The following is a 24,068-nucleotide window of genomic DNA, read 5'->3' on the forward strand; positions in this document are numbered from 1 at the left end:
TGAAAGACCAGGCATTTTTTTAATCAGGTATCCAGTCATCAGTAATTATATCAGTTACACAGACATTCAGACATCCCACTGGATTCAGATGAACCAATTTAGGTTTCATGTTTTCAGAGCGTCGTCATCATGACCACAACAACCACACACAGTAAATGCAAGGAAAACAGTCTGTTAAGTTCTGTTATGCTTTCTGATGAACAAGGAGTGGCATGATACAGTTGATGAAGTCTGCCCAACCACAGCAAGCTTTTATTTTCAATCAGCGGAAAGTTAGATGGAAATGTGACGTTCATAGCGATGTGCTGCAATACAAGCAAACATAAATTCAGAGGTGGGGATGATTCAGATGCTATCACTGAACTTTTCTAAACATCACAATCGCTGCACCAGTTTCTGTTGTAAGCTGTCAAAAGTCTTTAGCATGGCAGCATCCAAACCTCTCTGATGATGCAGTTGAAGACGTGCAGATAAATCTTTTTTTTTTTCATTGCCCTCACACAAAATAAAACAACAAACATTCCCACAGAGGTAATATTTTCACTTATAGACACAATCTGGACAAAAAAACAACAAAGACCTCAAAAAGAAATAAGTATTTTCTCTTGTTTAAACTAATAAATAACTCTTTGGACATATTAACAAAAACATTTTGGATTATGTATTTTGGATTATAGTTTGGTCATCTCGTATTTTAACATACTGTGCATTACAAGGGGAATGTTTTGCCCCCTCTTTAGACTATTGCACCTTTGAATATCTCAGCAGATTTGATAACTGTAACCAAAATCGCAAACTTTCTGTTGGACAAGTGGATTGTCAACAAGCCTGTCTTGTTTAGCCACACTCTTCTGAAATGTTCACAAGTGTGCAAACAACCTCAAAGACATTTTCATGTCCTCTAATTCATGGCCACTTTGAATTAAATGGAAGCCCGTTCGAGTACCATCCTCATCTTTAAATAATTTACCATACTTAATGTGCTTCCCTACCACAGGAACATGCTGTGGAAAGGATAATTTTGTTTGTTGCATTTGGGAAAACCCACAACCAATTCTGCCAGGTTTTAACAATTCTTATGGGAGCGATCATAATGATACGACTGTTTCATCAGCAATGTAATGTTTGGTAAGAGAGGCATAATCTAATCCCATTTTCCTGATCCACATTACTTATTTCTAACTGATCTTTGAATAAAACAGCTGGGAGATTCAACGGCACAAAGATGAATTGACCACAAAATGGGAAAAGAAGTCAAGAGGGTTGAATATTTGTATAATGCATATAGTGTAGTACAATATTAGTATAATTGCGATTGGCAGTTAGGATGACTGCCGCATGGTTACCACTAGTGTGGGTTTTAAATCATACTTCCAGTTGGTATTTGAGACTGAGTTAATTGCAAAAATTTGAATATACCATGGCCACAGGTTAAATATTAAAGTACTTGTTATAATTATTCATATTTGCAAGCAATGTTCACCTGAGGGACGTTGTGTGCTCATTTTTGTTAATCAAAACCCCCTGCAGTCATTCAAGCAAACTCCACTCTTACCTACGTGGAGACTTCATGGTGTGAGCTAAATGACGATGAACTAGTCCAGTGATCATTACAGATTGTTCGATCGGTATAAAACAATTTATAAAGACATTAATTGACACTGAAAAAAAAAATCATCAATGAAAAAGAATTTTTACAAAGGCATTTTTTCCCCCATTCAACTTACTAAGTGTTTTCCTTTTCCTTTTCACAACTCCTGTGTCAGCTGCTTTACTGTTTGCTCTCACTGTCAGGGCCGCTCTTTATTTTACTGCTCTTTTTTATTAGATCATGTCCTGTCCTGTCAGTGTAATAACATTACAATGCAAGATCCAGAGGATTAACAGAGGCCAGCTGTTTGCCTGTGGATTCTCCCTCATCGTCAGTGTGTTGCAGCATGTTGCAAACACGAGCGAGTTAGCACAATGTCAGGGAGAACTGGCAAGTCTCCGTTTCCTTCTCTAAGGGTTGTACTCATTTTACTAGCTTACAAAACTGTCTCTGTGTGTCAGTTAAACTAATAAAAAAGAGCAATCTAGGACTAAAATATGGCCAAAGCAGAAAGTTAAGAGTAAAGCAGAGATAGTAAATGAACAGTATGACACATTAGTAAACTGAATGATAAAAATTAAAAATTGATTGCCTTTGTAAGGATGGGGACAGAGTAGTAGAGACCTGCTGGAGTTTTTATGGGCCTAATATCTTTATAAATTGTTTCTTTTAATATCTATTTTCCAATCAATAATAATCAATCACTGAACTAGGCAAAAAGTCACAGAAAAACAATTATTTGCATTTTGCCATGGATGGTTAGCTGAGCACTCAGCCACCACTCCTGTTCCAATAATGTGTCAAAACCTGGTAGCCAAGGATGCCTATAAAAATCGGTATAATAAAGTAGGCGATGATATCATTTATTTAAAAAAAAAAAAAAAAAAAAAAAAAAAAAAAAAAAAAAAAAACAGACATACAGAAGGATATAGGTTTTTAACTCAGCTGTGGGAAAATTCCACATTCATAAAAACAAACGGACTGACCCAAATTTTATCTCATTTTAGAAATAAAGCTGGCCCAATACTCTTTAGTGTGAAGTGTTATGTATAGGTGTTTTGTGGTTCAAATGAATTACAAAGATTCAGAAAATACACTAAAATACACTAAAGTCTATATGAATTCTGGTGTGCCATTAGATGAGATCTTAATTACAGTGAGATGGAGCTATTAAAGGAGTTTGGTTTTTAAGTGTACAGTATTTAATCAGCATTCACCCCTAAATTATTGACAGTAGCAGACATGCTAGCAGCAGCTGGCACTAATCAAATGACAGGTAATTGACAAGTGGTTGCCAAGAAATTTGCTTGCTACATACAGTTGGAACTGTCTTCCTGAAAGTCAAAAGTGAGCAGAGCACAAATTATGAAAGATAAAAATGGAAAAACATGACCATGCTATAAGCAGGGTGATACACTCCATGATGTTATTTAATTAAAGGTGCATTGGGCAACACTGTAAGTTGGCGCCTCAAACAGGCAGTGAGAGGTAACTATTTTAAAATTCAATAATTCTCAGAAGTCGTTTAGTGATATCATTAATTGCACATCACACCCTCATGTTTACCAACCCAACCCAAGTCTGAGACGGGCTTTTACCAAAGAATACCAAAGGGATGAAAGAAGGCTGTGATCACAGAACTTGAATGTAGTAGAACAGTCATTGCACTGATGCTGTGGTCATATTGTACACAGTAGAATATACAGCATATAGGCCTTGGTTTTGATGGATGGTTGGTGACGAGGCATTGGGGCTGTAAAGTGTGTCATGGATGCTTGCGAACTGTGAAGACTTGTCTTTCAATCAACATCTGCGAACTAGCAAGCCTTTAGTTAATACAACTCTTTAAATGCTACAGTGCTACGCCAGCGGAAACACAAGCTGTCTTTCCACTGCTTCGATCGTTGCTGCAAATGACTTATTGCAAGTTGGATTATACATAATTATATTATACGGAAGCTAGCCCGGTATGTGAGTTTGCATTTCCTACTGCAGCGCTGGAATTTCTAATTGATTAACATTCATTCTCTACAGCCTATCCCATAACCAACTTATACCTGACCTTAACCCTAACCACTGAGCCAAACTGGCAACCCAAAATGTAAAAAAAAATCCTTCACTGCATTAGGAAACGCAAATTTGCACCTGGTGCCATCGTGACGATACATATAGAAATGGCCACCACTCCAACCATCCTGGTATGCTGATTTGAATCTAAGAGTTTGTTCTACTTCATGCAAGTTCTGTGGATGTAACACTAGAGAATCTACAGCATTTAGCAATTTGTATTTTGCACTGTAGTTTTGATTTTACAAACCCAACAACAGAATTATATTTGGGCAAATGCACTGTCTCAATTAAAGGGGTTAGGATGCTCTTCTTTGTTGTAGCCCCACATTGTGATTTTGGTTGGTATTGTTACTCATAGATCTTGCCTAGTGCAGATTTGACAGTAATACAATTTGCACGAGCAATCCTCATAGACCCCATGCTGTGCTTTAATTATTGCTTTATAAGCACACATCTCATAGTGTATTATCCCTTACAAGGTGCAGTAAAGCTTAATTAAGTGGTGATATGAAAGTTCAATGGGAAATTTGGCAGAATATTTTTCTCTTTGCCACATTGTTACGAAAGTGATAGAGTAATTTATTTTCATAATAACATTGCCCTCTCCTGGCTTGAGGTGTTAGTGCGTTAGTGGTGATTTTTAGGACAGATGCTAAGTTTGCCTCCCTTTTCTGCCTCAGCATTGGTGGTTTGTAGAGTTTTCCCTTCCTCTCCTTTGTCTTTGTGAATTCATCTGTTCGAAATAATGATCTATATGTACAAGATGACTTACAAATATACTGGCAATGCTGCATGAGAATATCAACCTCAGTATAAACGTAATATTTGTAAAGTAATATTAAAATATCGTGCTAAGATGGCAACATTTTTTGGGCAATATTCTTCCACAATCCCTCTACAGAGTTACCACTGTAAGCTGTTTTGTAACAGGATTATATTCTTTTTTATCAGCTTCTTCTTGCATTGAATTGCTATCCCTCTAGTCTTTTGTGTTTCTTAAGGAAATGGATTCTTGTAAAAAGTGCCTATTTACTCTATATATCTACATGTGTATATGCCTTTGTATGTATGTATTCTAATGCCAAGACTGTCCAATTCTGGACAGTCTTGGCAGAGAAAGAGTCTGCCAAGACATCTGTAATTTTAACCACCTAGCATTGTTATTATCTTTGCCCGACAATAACTGGGTACCTGCCAGAACACAGGCTCCTGTCAATGAATTGTCATATATCAGAAATAAGGAGTTAAATTTACATGCAATGTGAAACTCCCAACATAAATTACTCTGAGAGGGGAATTTTTAAACATGTTCATGCATGTGTCACAGTCTGAAAATAAATTGCTTTTGATACAGTTCTGTCATCTATTCAATCATCATTTCACCGATTCAAGCAACTTCCATTCCTGAGGAGCTCAGTGTAATATAGTTATACTGTTTATTTAAGGTGGGAGGTGCAGAGTATAGATTGTTGATTCCCTCACTGAGCTGAGACCCACCACAGTGAGTGCAGGCAACTTGTTGCTAAAGAAGCAGCAAATTGTGGGTACATCTATATTACAAATAGGCAAACAATGGCAAGCATGTCTTCAAATGTCTTTTGGTTGGTGCCTCCAAATGAAGATAAATGTACAAGTGACAGTCATCGAGCAAAGCATTTACACCACCATCCCGCTCGGCAACACGGCCTGTGACCCCAGTTGTCTGCCTGCCTCAGCCAGAGTTTGCATTATGACACCTAGTTACTACAGCAGCCACTGAAACACCATAGCTACTGAAAACAGCTCAATCTTATTTTACATTGCAACACTGAGGATCAGAATTATTCAATAAATAAACTACAATACATGACATTTAAGTACCATTTTGTCTTCTTGCGACAGGGCATCAGAATAATGCGTTGCTACATTTACAAAGTGCTCATGACAAGGCTTCTTCACCAAGGTGCAAATTCCTCTTTTTCCTGTGAGGGCAGGAGTAGAAAGGAAGTCAGATGGCCTGCAGATAATGAGAAAGAAAAACTAAGTTGAGAAATAGGCTGAGAAAAAATGGATCCTTGAAGGATCCCATACCTGAACAGCCTAGATCAGATTTACACTTGTTTATTAAAAGTAGATATGGTGTATCATTACTCTCATCCACATGCGTAGCTAATCTTGCTTCTCTGCTGCCCGGCAGGAATGTGTGAGCTCATGGGGCTGATGTGAGCAATGTGGGGAGATGCACGTTCCAAGACCAGTTACAGGAGCCAGGGCACTTCCAGTAAATGTATTGTTTACAATGGAAAAAATTAGACCTCTGATATTGAGCAAGAAATATCAGAGCCCATAAAAAAATCCCACATGCTACCTGTAAAGCTATTTAAAAGGAATGATTTCTGTGATTATGTATTAGTTTGTGCGGGTTTGTGAGTCCTCAAGTTAACTGTTTCTGACTGTGAGTAATGTTTCTTAACAACACAAAGACTCCCACCTCTCTCTGTATCTCAAAGTGCTCTGGTTTCTGCCTCAATCTTCCTTTCTCCATGAAGACTGTCGGGATCGGCTGGAACCACCGTCTGCCTCACTGCAATCTCAGGGCCTCCGCCGTAGATGCCCAACAGATACTGCCACGTCTCCTCGGAGATCTGACCATAGTCAGCACCTGAGGTCAGACATGCACATTACCACTTTTTACAGGATGTCTACATGTATCAGAAAGTTAAATTTAATGCCATGTATGACCTTTTCACAACAGATTTTAGCAAAACTTAGACAACAAGAAGCTACTATAATAAGTCTAACCAGGACATTTTTCTGTAGAACATGGGACAGATTAAGTACTAGGATTTTCTTGATTTTCTCTCTACAAATAAGATTAGTAAGTAAAATATGTGTTGGTTTCATTTACTATGGAAGTTTTCCCAGCAGTAAGTGTAGCAGGTCAGTATAAAGGCAGCATTAGCTTTCATTTTATATCAGAAATGTTGACTCTGAGTCAGGAGATTGTGACAAAAAAAAAAAAAAAAAAGAATAAATACATAAACTTAAAAAAGAGAAAGAGATGGAAGATTGACATTACATAAAGTGTTTATGCTTTAATTAAGTCCCCATGAATTAAAATTTAATATTTATAAAATTCAACACATTTTAAAACTTTTTAAGGACTTGCAGACACCCATTTTAAACTGGTTTTATATCAGTTCCAGGTGCTCCTCAACAAGATGAAGAATAGTTTAATTTCACTATAATAACTCAGTTCAATAGAAATTGTTTCAATACAAAAAAAAATATGAACAATTATTTCATACAGTTTTGGTATTGAAACAAATACAAAAATATCCCACCACTCTTAACCTATCTGTCAGTTCTCAGGTATGACGTGAATAATTTGATACTTAATGCAAACCAAACTATCTTTTCATAATACTGCACCAAGGGCAGAATCAGCTCAAATTGGGTTGTCAGCCTAGTCAAAGTCAACTTGGGGGTACAGAACATGAAAAAGACTAAAAACCTCTGAACTAACATGCTGGGGTTTTTGTCTCCACTGCACCTTTTACGTTTTTTTCAACAGTGATACCACCACTGAGGCTCACCTTGCTTGAGTTGTATGTGTCCTCCTTTCATAACGCAAATTTTACTGTTGTCAATGGGACCAGGGGGCTCTGAAAAAAACACCATGAAAATATTTTGCAAATATCTATACAGACAGGAAGCACAGGGCCATTTATGCACTGCTGCATTTACATAGCTGTGGTATTGTACCATTGTCTTTGCCCTTAACAAAGCTCTCCCACTCTCTGAACCACTGCATGCTGATACACAGGATGACTGTAGGCGCCTCCTCCGCCTGGAACTCTTTATTCAGCTGCAGACAAGAGAAAACTGCTCATTCAACATACATCACAAGGGAACAATACACACACACAATCCCTTACAGCATATTAAGGATGTAACAGCTCATTTTTTCACAGTTTGATTTGTGCTGTGATTTTTAGACCATGGTTTAGTTTGTGTCACTGTCTAGCTTGAAAAAAATGAACAGAATTCAACTTTCTTTTGAATTTAAAACATTTACCAAGAACTCAGTATAAAAAGTTAAATGGAGGTTTTGCCAGAATGCACGGCAGTCTGCAAATGCTGGAAATGCTGCAAAATGTAGAAAAACGACGGCTTTGTATGTGGCTTGCGGAAATTAGACCTAACTTTCTTACAAGTCAAAAGAAGTGTTGACTGTCGTTCCATTGCTAAAGTGATTGCTGTAAATTAACATGATATGATATTTTTGAATCACATACCAGAAATGTGGTGAAAAAAATAAATAAATCATAGTTCAACACATGTACACCGTGGTGAACCAAGGATTAATGAATCACAGCTTTCCATTTTGATACTTAATCGTTACACCCCTAGAGCCCCCATACCTTGATGAAGGTGTCTATTTCCACTTTTCTGCGTTTGGCGAGAGCTTCAATCTCCACCTGGCAGATAGCACACATGTACAGATGGTTGACTGCAGGGCCGCCTCCAAAACTTGGGACAGAAATGCAGACAGAAAATAAACAGATAGGAAGACAGACAGACAGATATGTTAAAAGATAAGTCAGTCTCAAAATGTCATCAATTACTTCACTGTAGAGGTATGTAGCCCTCAGTTTGCAGGGAAGGCATCTGAACATCTTTGAACAGCTGTGGTTGCATGACATGCATAATTATTGCATGTCGTTTATTTGATAATCACATTTTGTTGTGTTCCCTGCAAACTGGATGCCTCTTTGACTATCTCACTTACTGATAGGGCTGTTTGTGACATATTTACCTGTTGTAAAGGTACTCCCACACATTCTGGGGAAGTATGACAACCAGGTCATCTATGTAGTGGTATTTGTTAGGCGGGATCCCTGGGCAGAGAAAAAATATACTTTAGGGGTTAAATGTCCCAATCTCTCATCATTGACATAAACGCCAAATTTATGTTGTTAGGAGGATAGTTAGGAATGTCCTGATGTTTCTGATAGAATACAGACACAGTTGATGGTGAGATTAGAAAGCTAGAGAAATAATGTGCACAACTGCATCTGGCAAAGTAAATGTCAACCCTGTCAATCTTCTACAAGTATAAATAGTCATTTGGAGCTACATAGTTTATTATTAACTGGCATGTGTAAATGTGTGTCTGGATATAAAGAAACATACATTTTCATGATGAGAGGAGAGTGGATTTGGATCTAAGGCCTTTTTTATTTACAATAAAATATGTTAGATACATATTATATACCACACACCTCCATGCTGACAGAGAAATGTATGGTTGCTGATGGGGCCTGGCTCAGTGAAGGTGTTGAACTTGTTAAGCCATTCTCGGGAGATGTAAAACTGCAGCAGGCTGGGCTCCTTCATATTGGCTAGAGCCACGACCTTCTGCCTCTCCCTCACTGACTCCTCACTGTTCTTCCTGCACACAGCCAGGAAACATACACAAATAGTCAATGTTAAAATGCTAATCAAATGTCACATTTGATATAAATGTTCAAACATTCAGAGTCATCCAGAGCTCACCTATAGAACAACACATAGGCCTCTGCGTTCTGCACCACTGTTTCATGGACTTCTGTTACATACTGGTCATCAAACTCATACCACTGGCCATTAATCACATTCTGACAGTATGCTATGTAGTGTCCACCTGGAACAGCAAAGGGAGTTGAACAGATGAGAAGAGCAATATAAAAAGTATGTATGTGAAATGCAAAGTATATGAAAACTATGTCAGACACACATGTTGACAAGGTACAAAATTCAGCTGAATGATCGAACTGCAAGATAAATGACTGCATCAGAAAACACGCTGATCATTGCACAATCTCAAAGATAAGTTAGGCACAAACGAAGAAATCAAGTGAACTCATACTTCCTGCGGTGCCATGGTGACAGATGACTGATAAGAGGTCGTAAGTTGTAATTTGGGAGGGACTCTCTTTAGCCAGGAAAGGTCGCATGTCAAGGCCCTCCAATGGGAAAGATACATGGCTGCTAATCTTGAAGGAGTACATGACCTCATGCCGAAAACGCTTCAGGTGAATACACAGAATCTGTACAACAAATTTGTAAGGAAACGGTTTGATTTACCAGAGGCAACTTGTTACCCACAAACAAAAGATAAGGGGGAAAAAAAACTCCTACCTCAGGAAGTCGAAGTACTTTGCAATATTTCACACCATTCCTCAGCCTGCAAGGAAAAAGAGCAATGATGTGTTTATCTCTGTACAAGTGCAAACAAAATCCAAATATTTCATGTTGTTCTAATCACATTTATTAAGAAACAAAATTTCAGCATAAGACTAAACTGCTAATGAAATGCTGAATGTCCCCAGCTGATGAATGACTCTTGAATGACTTTTGTTAATATTTTTTCTACAAAAGATTGCGTTTTTGCTGTTTGTTTGTTGTTGTTGTTGTTGTTGTTTTATAAAAAATGAAGTGATTCATTTTCCCTATATACTCACTTTTTACATCTTTCACAACTGTACATGTTGTCTCCTGAAAGACAAAGAATAGAAAGCAAAATTCTGACACAGAACTCCTTAGCGATTACATAATATTTTGGTAGTGCAGCATAGCATAGGATGATTACATACTGCAATTTACCTTTCAGCTCATCAGCAGCAAAAAAGGCAGCAAGGCAATCTTCTAGGGTTACCATGGGCCCCCAAAACCAACTGGGGATACACGAAACTACAAACCTGCTCACAGCAAAGAGATGCAATCAGTGCAACCACAAACTGCTGCAAAGATAAGGCCTTAATCAGTATCCTGACTGCCATCGTTGTCATAGTTAGCAGCAGTCAAAACATTAATATCTCTGGTTTACGCAATCTGATTACACAACCTAAGTCTAAACAGAAACTTTAAGTAAAAGAATCCTTTGATAAAATGTTGTTGATTTAAAGCTGCACAATGTAAAATTGCAGAGGATCAACTTAAATGAGGAACCTTTTGACTAAACTGACAAAAAACATAGAATAAGCACATTATCTATTATCTATCTATCTATTGAGTTAGTCCCCACTTTAATCAACCCTCAGCAATTTTGCATAGTGCACCTCCAACCTCCAGAAATGTTGCACGATTGCAATCACTTTTCTGACACTGACACCTGGCCCACTGACCGGCGTATAGAGTCCATGATGTAGGAGATCCAGCCCTGGGAGCCGTAAGTGTCAGGACACACACCGGTCTTAGCCGGCAGGTTCTGATGGATGGAGGAGTGCAGCTTGGCCAAGTCCTCTTTACCAGGAATAGGCAGGGACAGGTCTTGGAACGTTTCCACTGTGGTAGAGACCTGCCGGATGAACAGAAGACAGACCTTGTTTACATGTTTGTGAAAGCTGAGTATTTTATTTATTTATTTATTTGTTTGTTTTCAAAAACATGATAGGAGCAAATGACAAAGAAATAACTTTGAAATTTAGCACACAAATACATAAATACAAAAAACAATATTAAAAAGAAAAACACCCCGAAATTCCCCCCAAAAATGAAAAATAAAACAAACTAAAGAGAAAACGAAAGCTTTCAGGCTGTTCATGTTTTGAGCCTATATTCAAGACGTTCAGTCCGGTAACTTGACTATCAGATGCTGCGCCATCAGTTGTACTAACAGCCAGAACGAAAATGGAAAATTTAGATTTTTTTTCCCTTGATGTGACCAGTACTCAGAGAAATCAGTGGCTACCCAGTAGTTTCAGTCTCAATGTTTTCAGAAAGCATTTCATCTCAGTTAAGAGTGTCAGTACTGGATATTATTACTGTACTTGATATTATAATATGTACTTAGATAGTATATATTATTGATATTATAGGACAGAAAGACAGGTTATTCTTCTGCACACTATGATCATGTGAAAAAATTACTGTAACCATACTCTGTTCTGCTAGCCCCAGAGGACTGTTAAGACTTCACCCCTGTAGCTCACACATGAACATTTCTACATGTGGCAATATAACATACAGCAAATTTTAATACAGTGTTTCAAAATTTCCCATGTCAAGGTACTAGAATTAGCATTAAATGGCACTTGGCTAAGTTTGATCACTTCCATTTGTATATCCTGTTTTATCAATATTGGAATTTTGTGGGTCTCTATCTTTCTTTTTTATTTTGATGATGATTATTATGGAATGCTCCAGGGCTGTGAGAAAATGTTCGTTAATCAATATGGCTCCTTTTACAGACAGTCAAATACATTACTTTTTACTGAAGATGGGCTGTTTGATGTGGTGCTGTGAGAGCAAGGATTATTCATAAACATCCCTACAGCAATTCTTTGAATCTATGACCCTCCTCCTCTCCCATAGGCTACAGGGGATGTAAATCATTTCCCTCCTTTTATATGAAGCAGCTGTAATGATGCCAAGGTATTTCAGTTGTTATCCCTCAGCGCAAACACTGAAGAGGTGTGCATGCTGGATTTCAGCATATAGTTTTAAGTGAAAAAAGATATATCTTAACTTTAACAACTCAATAGGTTGGTATGTTGTGCCATAACTACAAAAAAAAATGCTGGATTAGGTTGGATTAGGTCATTTACATATACAAATTACTTCTTTAATAATGCAAGATTAATAAAATAGGATAATAGCGACAGAACATATTTTAATATGTAGGAAACTGTTGAATTATGTCGAACCATTCTTATTCAAGTGACTGTTGTGGTTTCATACTAAACAAGAAAGCAGCTCCCTCTGGTGTTTGAACACCTGAAGCTCACCCTGTCACAGGTCAGACACTGGACCAGGCTGAGAATGGAGCCGTCGAAGATGTCAGAGATCACACTGCGATAATGAGACTGTTTCTTCTTCCTGGTACTGAGCAGTAGCTGAGCTGGAGGAGACACATGGCAGAGAGGAATATTACAGAGGAGAAACTCTATATGACTGAAGTAACTTGAGTAGTAGAATTGCTGTGACATTGAAATTGAGGTGCTATCTATCTAACACAAGACATTTCCTCACCTTTTTTGAAGGAGTATGCAGGGCCTGCAGAGCGGAGAGGGCTGGAACGAGGAGGACTGGAGGACAGTTTGGGGTGCAGCTCCTGAAGAGTGCGCACAGGACTACAGGGATTGGACTGGGACTGGGTCATTGACGCCTCGTTATCTGGCTCTAAAATACAAAATCAATAGAACTGAGAGTAAATCCTCTGCACTTGTCGTTTGTCTTATTGGTGCCGCACTGACCTAGTGTAACCACCAAGAGAAGAGGAAGCCCACACCCTCAAATTCAGACAAAAATTCTGAACAGATGTTTCATCCATCAGGTTTTGATCATAGTCTGAAGAAACAGTAAATAGTAGCCCATTTATTTCTTCCAATCTCTGGAGGGTGACTGGCCACTTGACGGAGGTCGCACCAAACAATGTCCATGTGTGAAAGTCGAAATGTAAAGGGATAGAAAACAAAACAGTGAATCAGTTATGTATAAAATATTAACTAAATATATTTCCCAAGTGACCAATCATAATGCCACCCATCAAAGGTGAGACTACAGTATTTCACCGAGTTGTTGTTTCTTCAGGCTGGGGCTGATGAAGTTGTCACAGGTAAATGTAAGCTTGTGGTTTTTAGCTTATATTTATCTACTTATTGAATTTTTGACACTACCATTTTTTTCCCATCATACCTGATGCTCTGCTTTTGCTTTTTATTCCTGGTATGCATGGTAAAGCACTTATCTGTGAAAAGTGCTATATAAATAAATTACTTACTTACTTACTTACTTACTTACTTACTTACAGGCAAAATGTCTGTTGAATAAACCATAGTTTTAATCTACTCTACTCCTGATACCTGAAATATAGGACGACCGATCTCCACAACAGCTCGAAATGTGCTAAATATTCGGTGGCAAAAATCAGATCATCAAAACTTAGAGGCGCTGTCCAAGTTGAGTGATATGCCAGGGTTTACATTTTTTAATAGAGCAATTTTATGATCCTGTTCATACCTGAAGTGTTGTTGCTCTGGCCTTGCCCTGCACTAGGCGCCTGGTTATTTTCTTGGTTCTGGGCCTCAGTGTTTGGGGTTGATGTCGGTTCCTCCTCTGCTCCCCTCTCAGGAGCCCCCTCCTCAGCTGCTGTGTCCACATCAGCATCCTCATCCATCTCCTGTGAGCCTCCACGGAGGGGTGAGCCAGACACCCTTTTTTCCTTCAGCCTCTCCTTCTCCGAGATCACCCCAGCAGGTCCCATGCCCGTTACACTCCCTGCTGGTGTCCTGACCGCATCACACTCATCTTGCATGAGCAGCTCAGCCTCTCCTGTGCCTCCTCCCTCCCCACGGTCACTGCTGGACCCAGAGTCACAGGACAGGAACTCATCCTCAGATGGGGAGCGGTCTCCATCTCTTCTCTCGTCAACATCACTTCCATCAGCACACATGCTGCACTCTGCCAGAGGCTCCTTCAGCTCCTCGTGCAGCTGGTCCATGAGACAGCGGAGGAACTCCTGAGTGTCCTGTTGCCAAGTACAAACAGAGGGAGACTGTCTCTTCATATCAATAAAGCAACATGAATCAAAGTCAAAAGGAGCATAATGAACACTGTCATGTACAGAGAGATAGTCTTTTTTGGCAGAAAAGTATAAATGTGTTAATGGATAGAAGAATAAGTGTATATACCTGACCATCTCTCTCAAAATGTGTGTAGAAGGGTGTTTGCCCCTCTGAAAAACAAGCAATCATTGGGCCAGATGCCAGAAGCAATGTACAAACAAATTTGCTCTTATTTTTTGATGGTATCCACTGATTTGATCTAATTTTGTTAGCACCCATAGATCTCTGGGATTCACCAATGTTTTCTTATTTTTGCTTCTCTCTTTGGTGGGAGAAGAGTTGTCCAAGTGGGTGAGGTGAATGATTGATTAGGTGAATGATTTCAAAATAACAAGAAAAGTCTGGACACTATGTGTATGCTCCCAATATCACCCATAAGGTGTCATAATTTTTTCAGGTGTGATTTCTTCTTCAGACTTGAGGAAGGTCTGAAGGTGCAAGTGATCGGATCACAGTGCGTCTCCAGGACGCATTGAAGCCTGTTCACATCTGCACTTAGACCTGTCCACTTCTGATTGGATCACCTGAGACATTCGTGAAACCAAATGTGAATGGGGTTGCAGTGGGGTGATGTGTGGTGTAGTGAGGACCTTACCTGTTGTGCATAACCACGAAACATGGGGTTTACTAATTTGATGCCATGGGACAAACTGGTAGGAACCACATAGCTGGGCCTAAGATGGAAACAGCCATGACAGGCAGGTCAGTATAAAGATAATAATGTATAAGAGACTTGCTATCATACAAACTGTGGTCTCTTAATTTCATGTCATTATTACATGTGCTTTACCGTTTTTTGTGCCAGAGTTCAGAGATGAGTTTCTGGTAGCTCTTACACAGAGCAGGCTTTTTATCAGTTCGGACAAGTCCGCTGCAATCTAGGAAGAACTGAGTGAGAGGAGGACTGGAAGAGAAAGACAAGGAAAACAATTACATCAACAACACTTTGTGTGCTAAGAGAGAAAGCATGTATAAACAGACACGGCTGAGAGGAACATACACACACTTCCATTTGTGGACAAATGTAAAGAGGCGATGAGAGAGGAAGTGATCTCACCAGTTGGACAGGGCTTGAAGAGCTGCATTCATATAGCAGGAGTTTCCAATATTTTTCATTCCTGTCAGTCCTACAAACAACAGTAAACACATAACAACTGTTTTGTCCTGGCAGCAATGGGTGATAAGGTGATAAACTGTGTAAATGGCTTGGGATTAATACAATATAAACCTCACATTTTTAGGATACGTCACAATGAGAGAACTGCAGAGAGGGTTCATTATTGCTGTTAGTGTCAATTTAATGAAATAGGGCTGATAACTATTCTTAGGCCTCAAGGCAGTTATAGCTCTGAAATATGACAGCTATGATCTGTTAATATGAACACTTGGAAACCCCTCAGAGAGAACTTTTCCATTCTATTATTCTACTTGCCTCAGCTCTACCCGTTTTTTGGTTCTCCATTAGGCAAAGTTTGGGATAGTATCTGGTACAAGATACTACCTTTGGAACCACCTCCACTGAGGTGGTAAGACCATTGATTGGTCAGAGAGAAACTGGTACAGCGAAGCCTCAAAGGTCGTCGCTTACAACCAGGAAATACAAAAAGCAAGCCTCACAAAACATGTGCAAATATTGGATAATCTAGTCTTGCAAAGTGATACATTTTTTTCAGAGAATCTCCCAGTAACACTAAAATTGATTATGTGACGGACCCATTTCATGTTGGTCTTGCTGATTTCAAAAAATAAATAAATAACAATAATAAAATAAAACATTTGTGTGGGGCTCTGGTAGAGAAGGGAGGAAAAACTAGTCCACAAGCCCACACACAGCTGACGGGCTTCGACATAAGCGGGTACTATCTGCAGTGGAACTGAAGTCCAGAAAAGTAACTGGTAGCAAAAGCAAGTAGAGCTGAGGCAAGAAGAGCAGATACTATGTAATGGAAATGTGTCTTGAATGGCCAGATTTTAATAACTTCAGACATGATTTGAAAAGCTCACTGTTACTATTTCTCATGTTAGATATTTACTCAACACATTAAAAGCCTTAAACCACATCATATCAATTTGGGGGGAAAAATTAACAATATAAAAGCATTTGTGCAACGGGGCTGTATTTCTGGAGCAGCAAAGAGCAAGACTAAAAGCACCTACGCTTGCAAGTCTTAATGGTCTAAATGCCATCTAAAGTCTCACTGGGGTTGATGCTGTTCCCACAGACTCCACCAGCACTTAATCACAAATGACTTGTATAAATTGTGATGCTTCAAGCACACCGCTGTTTGGCAGCAGGAACCATCAAAGAGGAGTTTGTGTACCTCTGGGTTTAAGCTCGTCCTCGTCTGACTCTGAGCCTTCCTCTTCTGCCACAGCAATGGGTACTGCTTTAAGTGGGTGACCTACTGGCTGAGGCACTGCATCCTGGGAAAATGAGTTTTAAAAACTATAAATAGAAAGATACATGAGGAAGAGCTTGGCTGAAATCGAAAATAGCATCTGCATTTGTCACTTTTCTGTTCAAAGACATCAAGCAGGCAACACAAACAGAGCGAGAGAACCAGACAGAAAAGCAGAGAGTAGTGAGCAGAGCTGACCTTGTAGGAGCGAAGCCGTACCTGCTCCGCGGCTTTACAGTGGTGGGGTGCAGCAGCCACGGGCACCAGTGTAGGCCTCTGCTCCAGGAACACTTCCCTCTCACACACATAACACCAGATCCTGAATGTGGTCAGGTTCACAGTCAGGTTGTGCTTCTTAGCCTGGGGAAGCACACAAGCAATCATTTAATTAACTGATGTGGGATCCCTTCTAGATCTTCTGTCAGAAATGAAATTATGGCTCAAGCATAGATGAAGGTTTAACATAGCCAAACACATCAGCTTGTCTCTCATGTGGCCAGAAGCTTCTCTTTAAACATGGAATAAGAATCAAACAATGAAGAAATGTTTTAGAGATTGCCACCTTTTCAACACCTTTTGCATTAATGTTACATTTTGTCTTGTGGAAGGGAAGCAAAATCATGAATCATGAAAGAATCTAGCAGAAAACGTTACCTGTGCATGCAGGGTGCTGTGATCAGAGTAGGACTCTCCACAGCCAACATACGGGCAGTCGCTCTGCACAACAGAAACAGCGTGGCTCAATCAGAAAACAAGACCTTTACAAATTCAATAAACAGTCACAAGAGTGTGCTTGCAAAACAGTACACTACAAGTGTTACTCCAAATATTTTCAATTTATCTATCAAAAATCCAAGAAAGGATGTAATGTGCATTATAAAATGTTGCAATCCCCCTCCCCAAATAAAATAAAAGCACTCCTAAAACACACAAACACGTCTTTTGTCACTGTGCAGCTCTACTTTATATACACATATGTGTATGCACTCATAGCATTTCAAATTTTTGTATTAAATTCCTGATACACTGAAATTAGTTAAACAATATTTTAAACAATGTTTCAGCCAATTTAGATGCATCATAAGGACTATTAATTTAAAATTATGTATACAAATACAGTCTCAGCTATTTCTTCTGTTGTGCATGTATGTATGCATATATTTACTAATATTTACAAATATTTAATATTTAAAAATGAGAAATACCCAATATAACCACATTTATCAGCTGGGCAAATATGACAACTGAGATGATAAGGAAGGTCAGTGAACTATTTAAAAATTAGTTTGGATTTGTATAAAGTGGGCCTGACTGAATGGACTGAACCAGGTATCAAGAATTTGTCAGAATATTCAAGGACGATGCCATTCAAATTTTGAGCTGCAGCTGCTTTATTAGTGTCTGCAAGTTTGCAATACCTTTGATCATTTTTATATCCATGCCATATCTGATTACATTTTAAATATTTATTCATTATTCATACCTTTTCATTTAGAAACATTTAAATGCCAAAAAGTGCTCATCACACTACAAATTTTGCTGTAAATAAAAAATAAAGAGGAGCTATTTTCTGGAGGACACAGATATTTTGGTCACATCTGAGTACAATACCATAATGAAGAAACTAAGAGTGGTGTTTTTTAGGCAAAATAATTAAGGCAGCATGTTTATTGTGATGGATTATCTCACTCAGACATTTTGCAAGTCTGTTGAAGGCGGTTTTCATATCAGACATAAATAAAGGGCAGTGACTGGCTTTCACAGAAGGTAGGAAAACAGTCTCACATGTATAACTAAAGAGGACAGTATGTAGACACCTCTAAAAAAAATGCAAATGCAACCTAAATAGTGAGCATAAACTAAAAATACTGGCACTGTCCTTTGACTTCACAGGCCACTGACCAATCGACTCATCTTACATTGGATAAACTAGAATACTGTTGACAAAATGAGTCATTCATCCCCTCAAAGTGAACTGAATATGTTTCCCTTTCATGGCACCTCTCCAGGTGTTGATTCACTGTGAGCAATTCCTGATATTCTTCCTTTAGACAGCACAGCTTGTATGCTGTGAGGGAACAGTTGAATAAATTTGCTGAGGGACTATTTTGTGATAAGTGTTCAGGTGAGCTAGAGTGGGCTGAAGATATCAAGAAATATGAAAAACATGATAATTAATGAGTTATTGAATATGTGTCATGGATTTCATAATATCGTTATATATCACTGTATAAAACACTCATGGAACTGGATATATATTTGCTCAATTTAATAGCTATTAGATAGTGTACTATTCAAAATATTTAAAATTATCACCTACAATATCCTCTTCCTATATCCTGTTATTCAACAGTGCAATATGCTTGTGTGTATAGGTAATTTTTTTTTAACATAGGCTCAATTTCTTATGCCTGTATTTATTGCTGTAATATTTTGTAGGATTAATCCACATATTTATACATAATGCACGTTTTTTTTGTTTTGTTTTTTTGTTTTTTTTTCTAAGGCACATATTTGTATATTTCATATTTCTTTTTCTATTTCCAATCATTTAATTCTTCTCTAGAGAATTTGACTGCAACTGACCGAAAGTATTTCTGATTCTGATTCTGACCTGTTTAGACATTAACTTGACTCTCATATCCAGAGTGATTTACAATTAGTGCAGCAGGAAAACTTAACTTTCTTCCCTCCCTCGTTTTTACTTTCAATACTATGCTAATGCTCATGCTGTGAGCAATATATTGGAACAATTGCAAAGGGTCTCATTGCACCCCTTTTTTATTGGAGGGAGAGTAAAGCTTACTTGACAAACTGTAACCATAGTTTATGCACCAATGTGTATAACAATAAAAAACACAACTATAAAAAGAAACACCCTACCTGCAGACAGGCCCACAGGTTTGGGCCCCCTGCTCCACATGACTGGCAAGTTCCCTGCAGAGTGAGCCAGATAACATGAATAGAGTAGAGTAGAACAGACTAGAATCATAGAATAAAGTAGAATAGAATCTTAAACGTCTGCACATGGAGTTTTAATTTCAGCTTCAGTATGTTAGAGTGAAAAGCAGACAGGATGCTTAACATCAAAACACCACAAGCGGCAAGAACAAAATAAGAGAGCTTCTGGTCCATATCACATTTCACATCATTATGATTTTGTTGAGGGCTGATGTGCATTAGGCTACTCCATCAAAACACACACTAACCTTGATCAATGTGTTCATCTGACATTCACACACACTGCTATGACACAGTGAACCAACGAGCTAGCAGAGGACTGGACATCCTCTCCCTCTCCACTGCAGAGCATGAGAAGAGGCTAAACAAACAAAACAAAAACCCACCTTGGATTTCTGGAGGAGCTCCTCTTTGGTCACCTCTCCTATTGAATCCAGGTGGGGGCAAATGTCTTGTTCAGCCATGTTTACTCAGTCTCCTCAGGCGGAGGTCTGCTAATGTAAAACGGCAGCAATTACAAGAATGTAGCAGTTTCCATGGGCAGCCTGGTTAACAAAAACACGACCACACGGCAGCCAGCGCGTCTCCAACAGATATCTCACTTTAACTTACAAACAATACTGTTTACGCCACGTTTCCCATTAGAAATACACTAATATTTGCGAGCTAGCTTCGGCTAACTGTCCACCCACTAAATTTGACAGCTCTGCACATTAAAGGCCTGCTGCTAAGCCAACGAGAAGCACAGAAATTACTTGCTAGCTGCAGCAATGGCGATTTCTAACCGTCAACGCTCCGTGTTTACCGACAAAAGGAGCTGTCACGACGGCGGTCAGTGATGTTCATCCTCGTGGTAAACAAACCGTGCTGGAGGAAGATAAGCGACCGACGCTGACATACCGACAAGCCGACGGACGCGATGCCCCATCCCGCCTCCCCCCAGCCTGCCTGCCTCCCTCCCTCCTGCCTCCCCCTCCCAGCTGCACCGCACGGCCGGGCAGAGCCGGAGGAGGTGGCAACTTGCGACGTCACGGACTCCTCCACCGGGTAACCATGGCAACCCCAATGTTCTCCTCTCCAGCGCATCCCGCTTGTGTTTTGTTTTACCGTGTTCTGCTGTTTGTTTGTTTTTTGCTTCCTTTGTTTTTACACCATTTGTTGTCTGTTTTTTAGGGCCCGAGCGCTGGAACAGCGCGAAGCCCTATTGTAATTGCTTCGTTTTTTATTATTATTCTTACGTGTCATTCGGCCTTAATTTGACCCCCTAAACATGCTCCAAAACTCACCAAATTCGGCATGCAGGCCAGGTCTGGCGAAAAATTTGATAAAATGGACAAACGGACCCCCTAAGTGCAGAAATGGACTCCGTAGCGCCACCTAGGCACACAAAGACAGCCGCTGTGGCCCACAGGAATGCGCTAGAAAGACCAAACCACTGCCAAAATGTAGGTCTCATCAAGCCCTACAATTCACGCGCTGACACCCCCCACCTAAAATCAACAGGAAGTCCGCAATTTGCGTTTGAACATCACGTTCTCGCCCAAAATTCCGCTTTGAACAAAATCTATCTCCTCCCAGGCCGTAAGTGTCAGCGGCTTGAAAATTTAACAGATGACAGAGGACACAGTGCTGAACAAAAGTTGCTAAAAACTCCGTCATTACTCGATTCGTTTGGATTTTATAAGCCCTCAAAGTCGGAGTGGCCAAAACCAACACTTCGGTTTTTTCCATGGACTTTGGTGGGAAGAGACTGACTTTTGGCACTAATTAAGCCCCTGGAGTCTAAAGTAAAAGTCTGACGGCTTTGAAAACTATGCAGATGGAAAGAGGACAAAAATTCCTACAAAAATATGTAGTTTTGATGTGGATTGGACCAAGTTTGTGGGAGCTGTGAAGAGTTTTCAAACGTTTTTGACTCTGGTGTGCTCTGCTCTGCACGCTGCCTGGACATGTGACTCACTCTAGCTGCCTCAGGAATGCGCAATACACACCCTTTGTAAGAGCTCAGAGGGAGCAGAAAACACTCTTAAACTAAAACTGCCATAATTCAAAAACGGTAAAAGATAGCAAAATCATGTAAATGGGAGATTTATAGATCTGAGTCTCATGACTCGTTTAAACTTTGAAACAAGTCTGTAACTCAAACGGTGACCGAGCTGTGACGCCTCAAACAGGGGTGGGTTTTCTGGATTTCTCCACTGGATTGAATGAGGATTTCTCTGTCTGCCTGCATTTTGGTGTTATCATGCAGCAGCTGCCACTACTCAAGTCAGTCACACACTAGGACATGCTAAGGGCGCCATCTGCTGGAGGGGCACTGCTAGTGGCCAGAGGGGCACCAGCAGCGAATGTACTACCAGTGGGTTTTTGTTGGCGTCGTGTGTGTGTGTGTGTGTGTGTGTGTGTGTGTGTGTGTGTGTGTGTGTGTGTGTGTGTGTGCACGTGCGTGTGTGTGTGTGTGTGTGTGTGTGTGTGTGTGTGTGTGCGCACGTGCGTGTGTGTGTGTGTGTGTGTGTGTGTGTGTGTGTGTGTGTGTTTGTGTGAGTGACTGAGTGAGTAAGTGAGTGTGTGTGCCTGCATTTTGGTGTGATCATGCAGCAGCTGCCAGTAGTCCTGTCGGTCACACACTAGGACTTCCGCGGCCTTTCAAAATAAAAGCCCAAAACTCTTTCACAATAAAAGCACCGAAAAATACCCTTAAAACTGGAACACACGGACGAATTGTCTGCGCTTCGACACGCGCGCCGTCCCCGACGTGCACGGGGGGGGCGAGGGCCCGTCCAACGCTGCTTGTTTTTTTTTTTTTTTTTTTTTTTTTTTTTTTAAAGGCATCATCCGGTTAATCCGCACCTTCACACGCTGGTCGAGCCAGGTGGCAGGTCAGGAGGTAATCCCGCTGTCTCTGTTTATGCCAACGACTAACATAGGGATAGATAGATAGATAGATAGATAGATAGATAGATAGATAGATAGATAGATAGACTGTCTTGTCTAGGCAGCCTTTAAAGAACGGAAGTCTTGAGTCCTTGTTTACGGAAGTGACGTTAACTAGTACGCCAGTTAAAAGCGTCCCCCTAACAAGGTAAAAAAAAAAAAAAAAAAGTTTACTTATTTATTTTTATATTCAGTCTGTAAATCTATGTTTAACCCCCGTTACCTTCAAATTTAATTTTTTTTTTTTTTGTCCGTTGGTGTCAGTTTGACTCCAGGAATTTAAACCACCAGAAGATGAATATAATAAAAATTGTTATTCAAATTCCTGAGTCAGGTGCTTTATGTGTGTTGTTGACTGCCTACGTAAGTCTTTGAATAAATTATAATCTCCCCCACTCACCCACCTTTATACATCAAAGTTCATGGGGGAATCATGTTTTTCAGGGGTCAGTGGTTCTGGCTCTGCTGCAGGTGTGCTTATGTTAGGTCTAGGTCATAAAGCAGAATTTTAACATTACAATACAGACCATATGTGGATTTGATGTGACAGGAGTAAAAGTAACATCTTTACCATGTGGATAACAGAAAATGATCTCTAACTCATTTCTGTGTGCTTTATTCTGCTCTTGTGTTTACAGGCTGTGTCTCCTCACTGGCTGTTTTGAGTGCAGGGCAAAAGTTTATCACAGAGGAACTTTGTAGGGAATTAGTTCAGATTTGGTCCCTGCAGGCGTTGAGCTCAGTTTGAGCACTGATTTACAAAGCCTGCCTGCAGGCAAGTTGCCAGATTTCTGTAATCAGGAAATTATTTTTGGGCTGAGGTTTTAAAAAAAAAAAAATGTGGAAAATTTTTTTGTCCTTATGTTCATTCATTCATTCATTCATTCTTCATTCATTCATTCATTCTCCAAGCCACTTATCCTCATAAGGGTCTCTGGGTTATCTCCTCCTCCTCCTCCTCCTCCTCCTCCTCCTCCTCCTTCTTCTTCTTCTTCTTCTTCTTCTTCTTCTTCTTCTTCTTCTTCTTCTTCTACTACTTCTTCTTCTTCTTCCTCTTCTTCTTCTGACCTGATGTTATTATGTCCAATTCATTTTGCAATAAAAAAAAAAAAAATGTAGTTTTTGGTTTTTTTTTTAAAAAAAACGGATAGGGACAAAGACAATCCACATTTTATCCTTGGACTGCATATAATTTCTATATCTATATTCATATATTCATCACAATCATATAATATCTATACAACATCTGTAATATCTACAAGTCAAAAATATTTGGCGTAGAGATCATATGATCAATAATAATACCAGCATCTTGAAGTTCACCTCTTTAGTACCTTTGAATTCCAAGATGGGATTGTAAAATTTATTTTCACTGTTATTTCATCCCTTTGGCTGTTTTATTTTTTATTTATTTATTTATTTATTTAGTGTTTTACACCATTATCTATTTTCAGTAATTAATTTATATGAACATGTATTCTTTACCTTAGCACCTCGCATGAACAGTAACATAAGAGCACAGGG

The 24,068-nt window shown here is 39.4% G+C and overlaps 1 protein-coding gene across 9 annotated transcripts; it reads right to left on the reverse strand.

The window, feature by feature from the left end:
- usp20 (ubiquitin specific peptidase 20) lies at positions 1 to 22,627 on the reverse strand. 9 transcript variants are annotated; one of them, XR_003929089.1, is made up of 26 exons: positions 20,416 to 20,531; positions 19,997 to 20,104; positions 19,533 to 19,586; positions 17,304 to 17,366; positions 16,848 to 17,009; positions 16,572 to 16,674; positions 15,308 to 15,377; positions 15,041 to 15,154; positions 14,846 to 14,924; positions 13,646 to 14,153; positions 12,656 to 12,805; positions 12,412 to 12,524; positions 10,810 to 10,982; positions 10,289 to 10,383; positions 10,147 to 10,180; positions 9,824 to 9,869; positions 9,552 to 9,732; positions 9,200 to 9,326; positions 8,926 to 9,095; positions 8,460 to 8,541; positions 8,065 to 8,173; positions 7,406 to 7,508; positions 7,237 to 7,305; positions 6,132 to 6,302; positions 5,522 to 5,657; positions 1 to 305 (listed from the first exon to the last, which is right to left on the reverse strand). XR_003929089.1 is itself a non-coding variant. In XM_030065358.1 (25 exons), the coding sequence occupies exons 2-24, from the start codon at positions 20,072 to 20,074 to the stop codon at positions 6,145 to 6,147; spliced, it is 2,841 nt and encodes a 946-aa protein (XP_029921218.1). In that variant the 5' UTR covers positions 20,075 to 20,101; positions 22,461 to 22,627; the 3' UTR covers positions 2,482 to 5,657; positions 6,132 to 6,144. The 9 variants fall into 9 exon arrangements, 8 of the variants coding, with proteins under 8 accessions (XP_029921218.1, XP_029921215.1, XP_029921222.1 ...); XM_030065358.1 differs by lacking the exons at positions 1 to 305; positions 20,416 to 20,531 and adding an exon at positions 22,461 to 22,627 and having other exon boundaries at positions 2,482 to 5,657; positions 19,997 to 20,101; XM_030065355.1 differs by lacking the exon at positions 1 to 305 and having other exon boundaries at positions 2,482 to 5,657; positions 19,997 to 20,101; positions 20,416 to 20,537.
- Positions 22,628 to 24,068: the final 1,441 nt, after the last annotated feature.

The sequence above is a fragment of the Myripristis murdjan genome, chromosome 12 (assembly GCF_902150065.1).
Source record: "Myripristis murdjan chromosome 12, fMyrMur1.1, whole genome shotgun sequence".
In the NCBI taxonomy this organism is placed as follows: domain Eukaryota; kingdom Metazoa; phylum Chordata; class Actinopteri; order Holocentriformes; family Holocentridae; genus Myripristis; species Myripristis murdjan.

Bases quoted from the DNA above. Each gene is read 5' to 3' on its own strand.
- usp20 (XM_030065358.1), bottom strand. From the start codon at position 20,074: ATGGCTGAACAAGACATTTGCCCCCACCTGGATTCAATAGGAGAGGTG. The intron at 12,525-12,655 runs GTGAGGAAATGT...TGTCTCCTCCAG, and splicing joins TGCATACTCCTTCAAAAAAG to CTCAGCTACTGCTCAGTACC. The intron at 10,983-12,411 runs GTGAGCTTCAGG...TTCATCCGGCAG, and splicing joins AGTGTCTGACCTGTGACAGG to GTCTCTACCACAGTGGAAAC.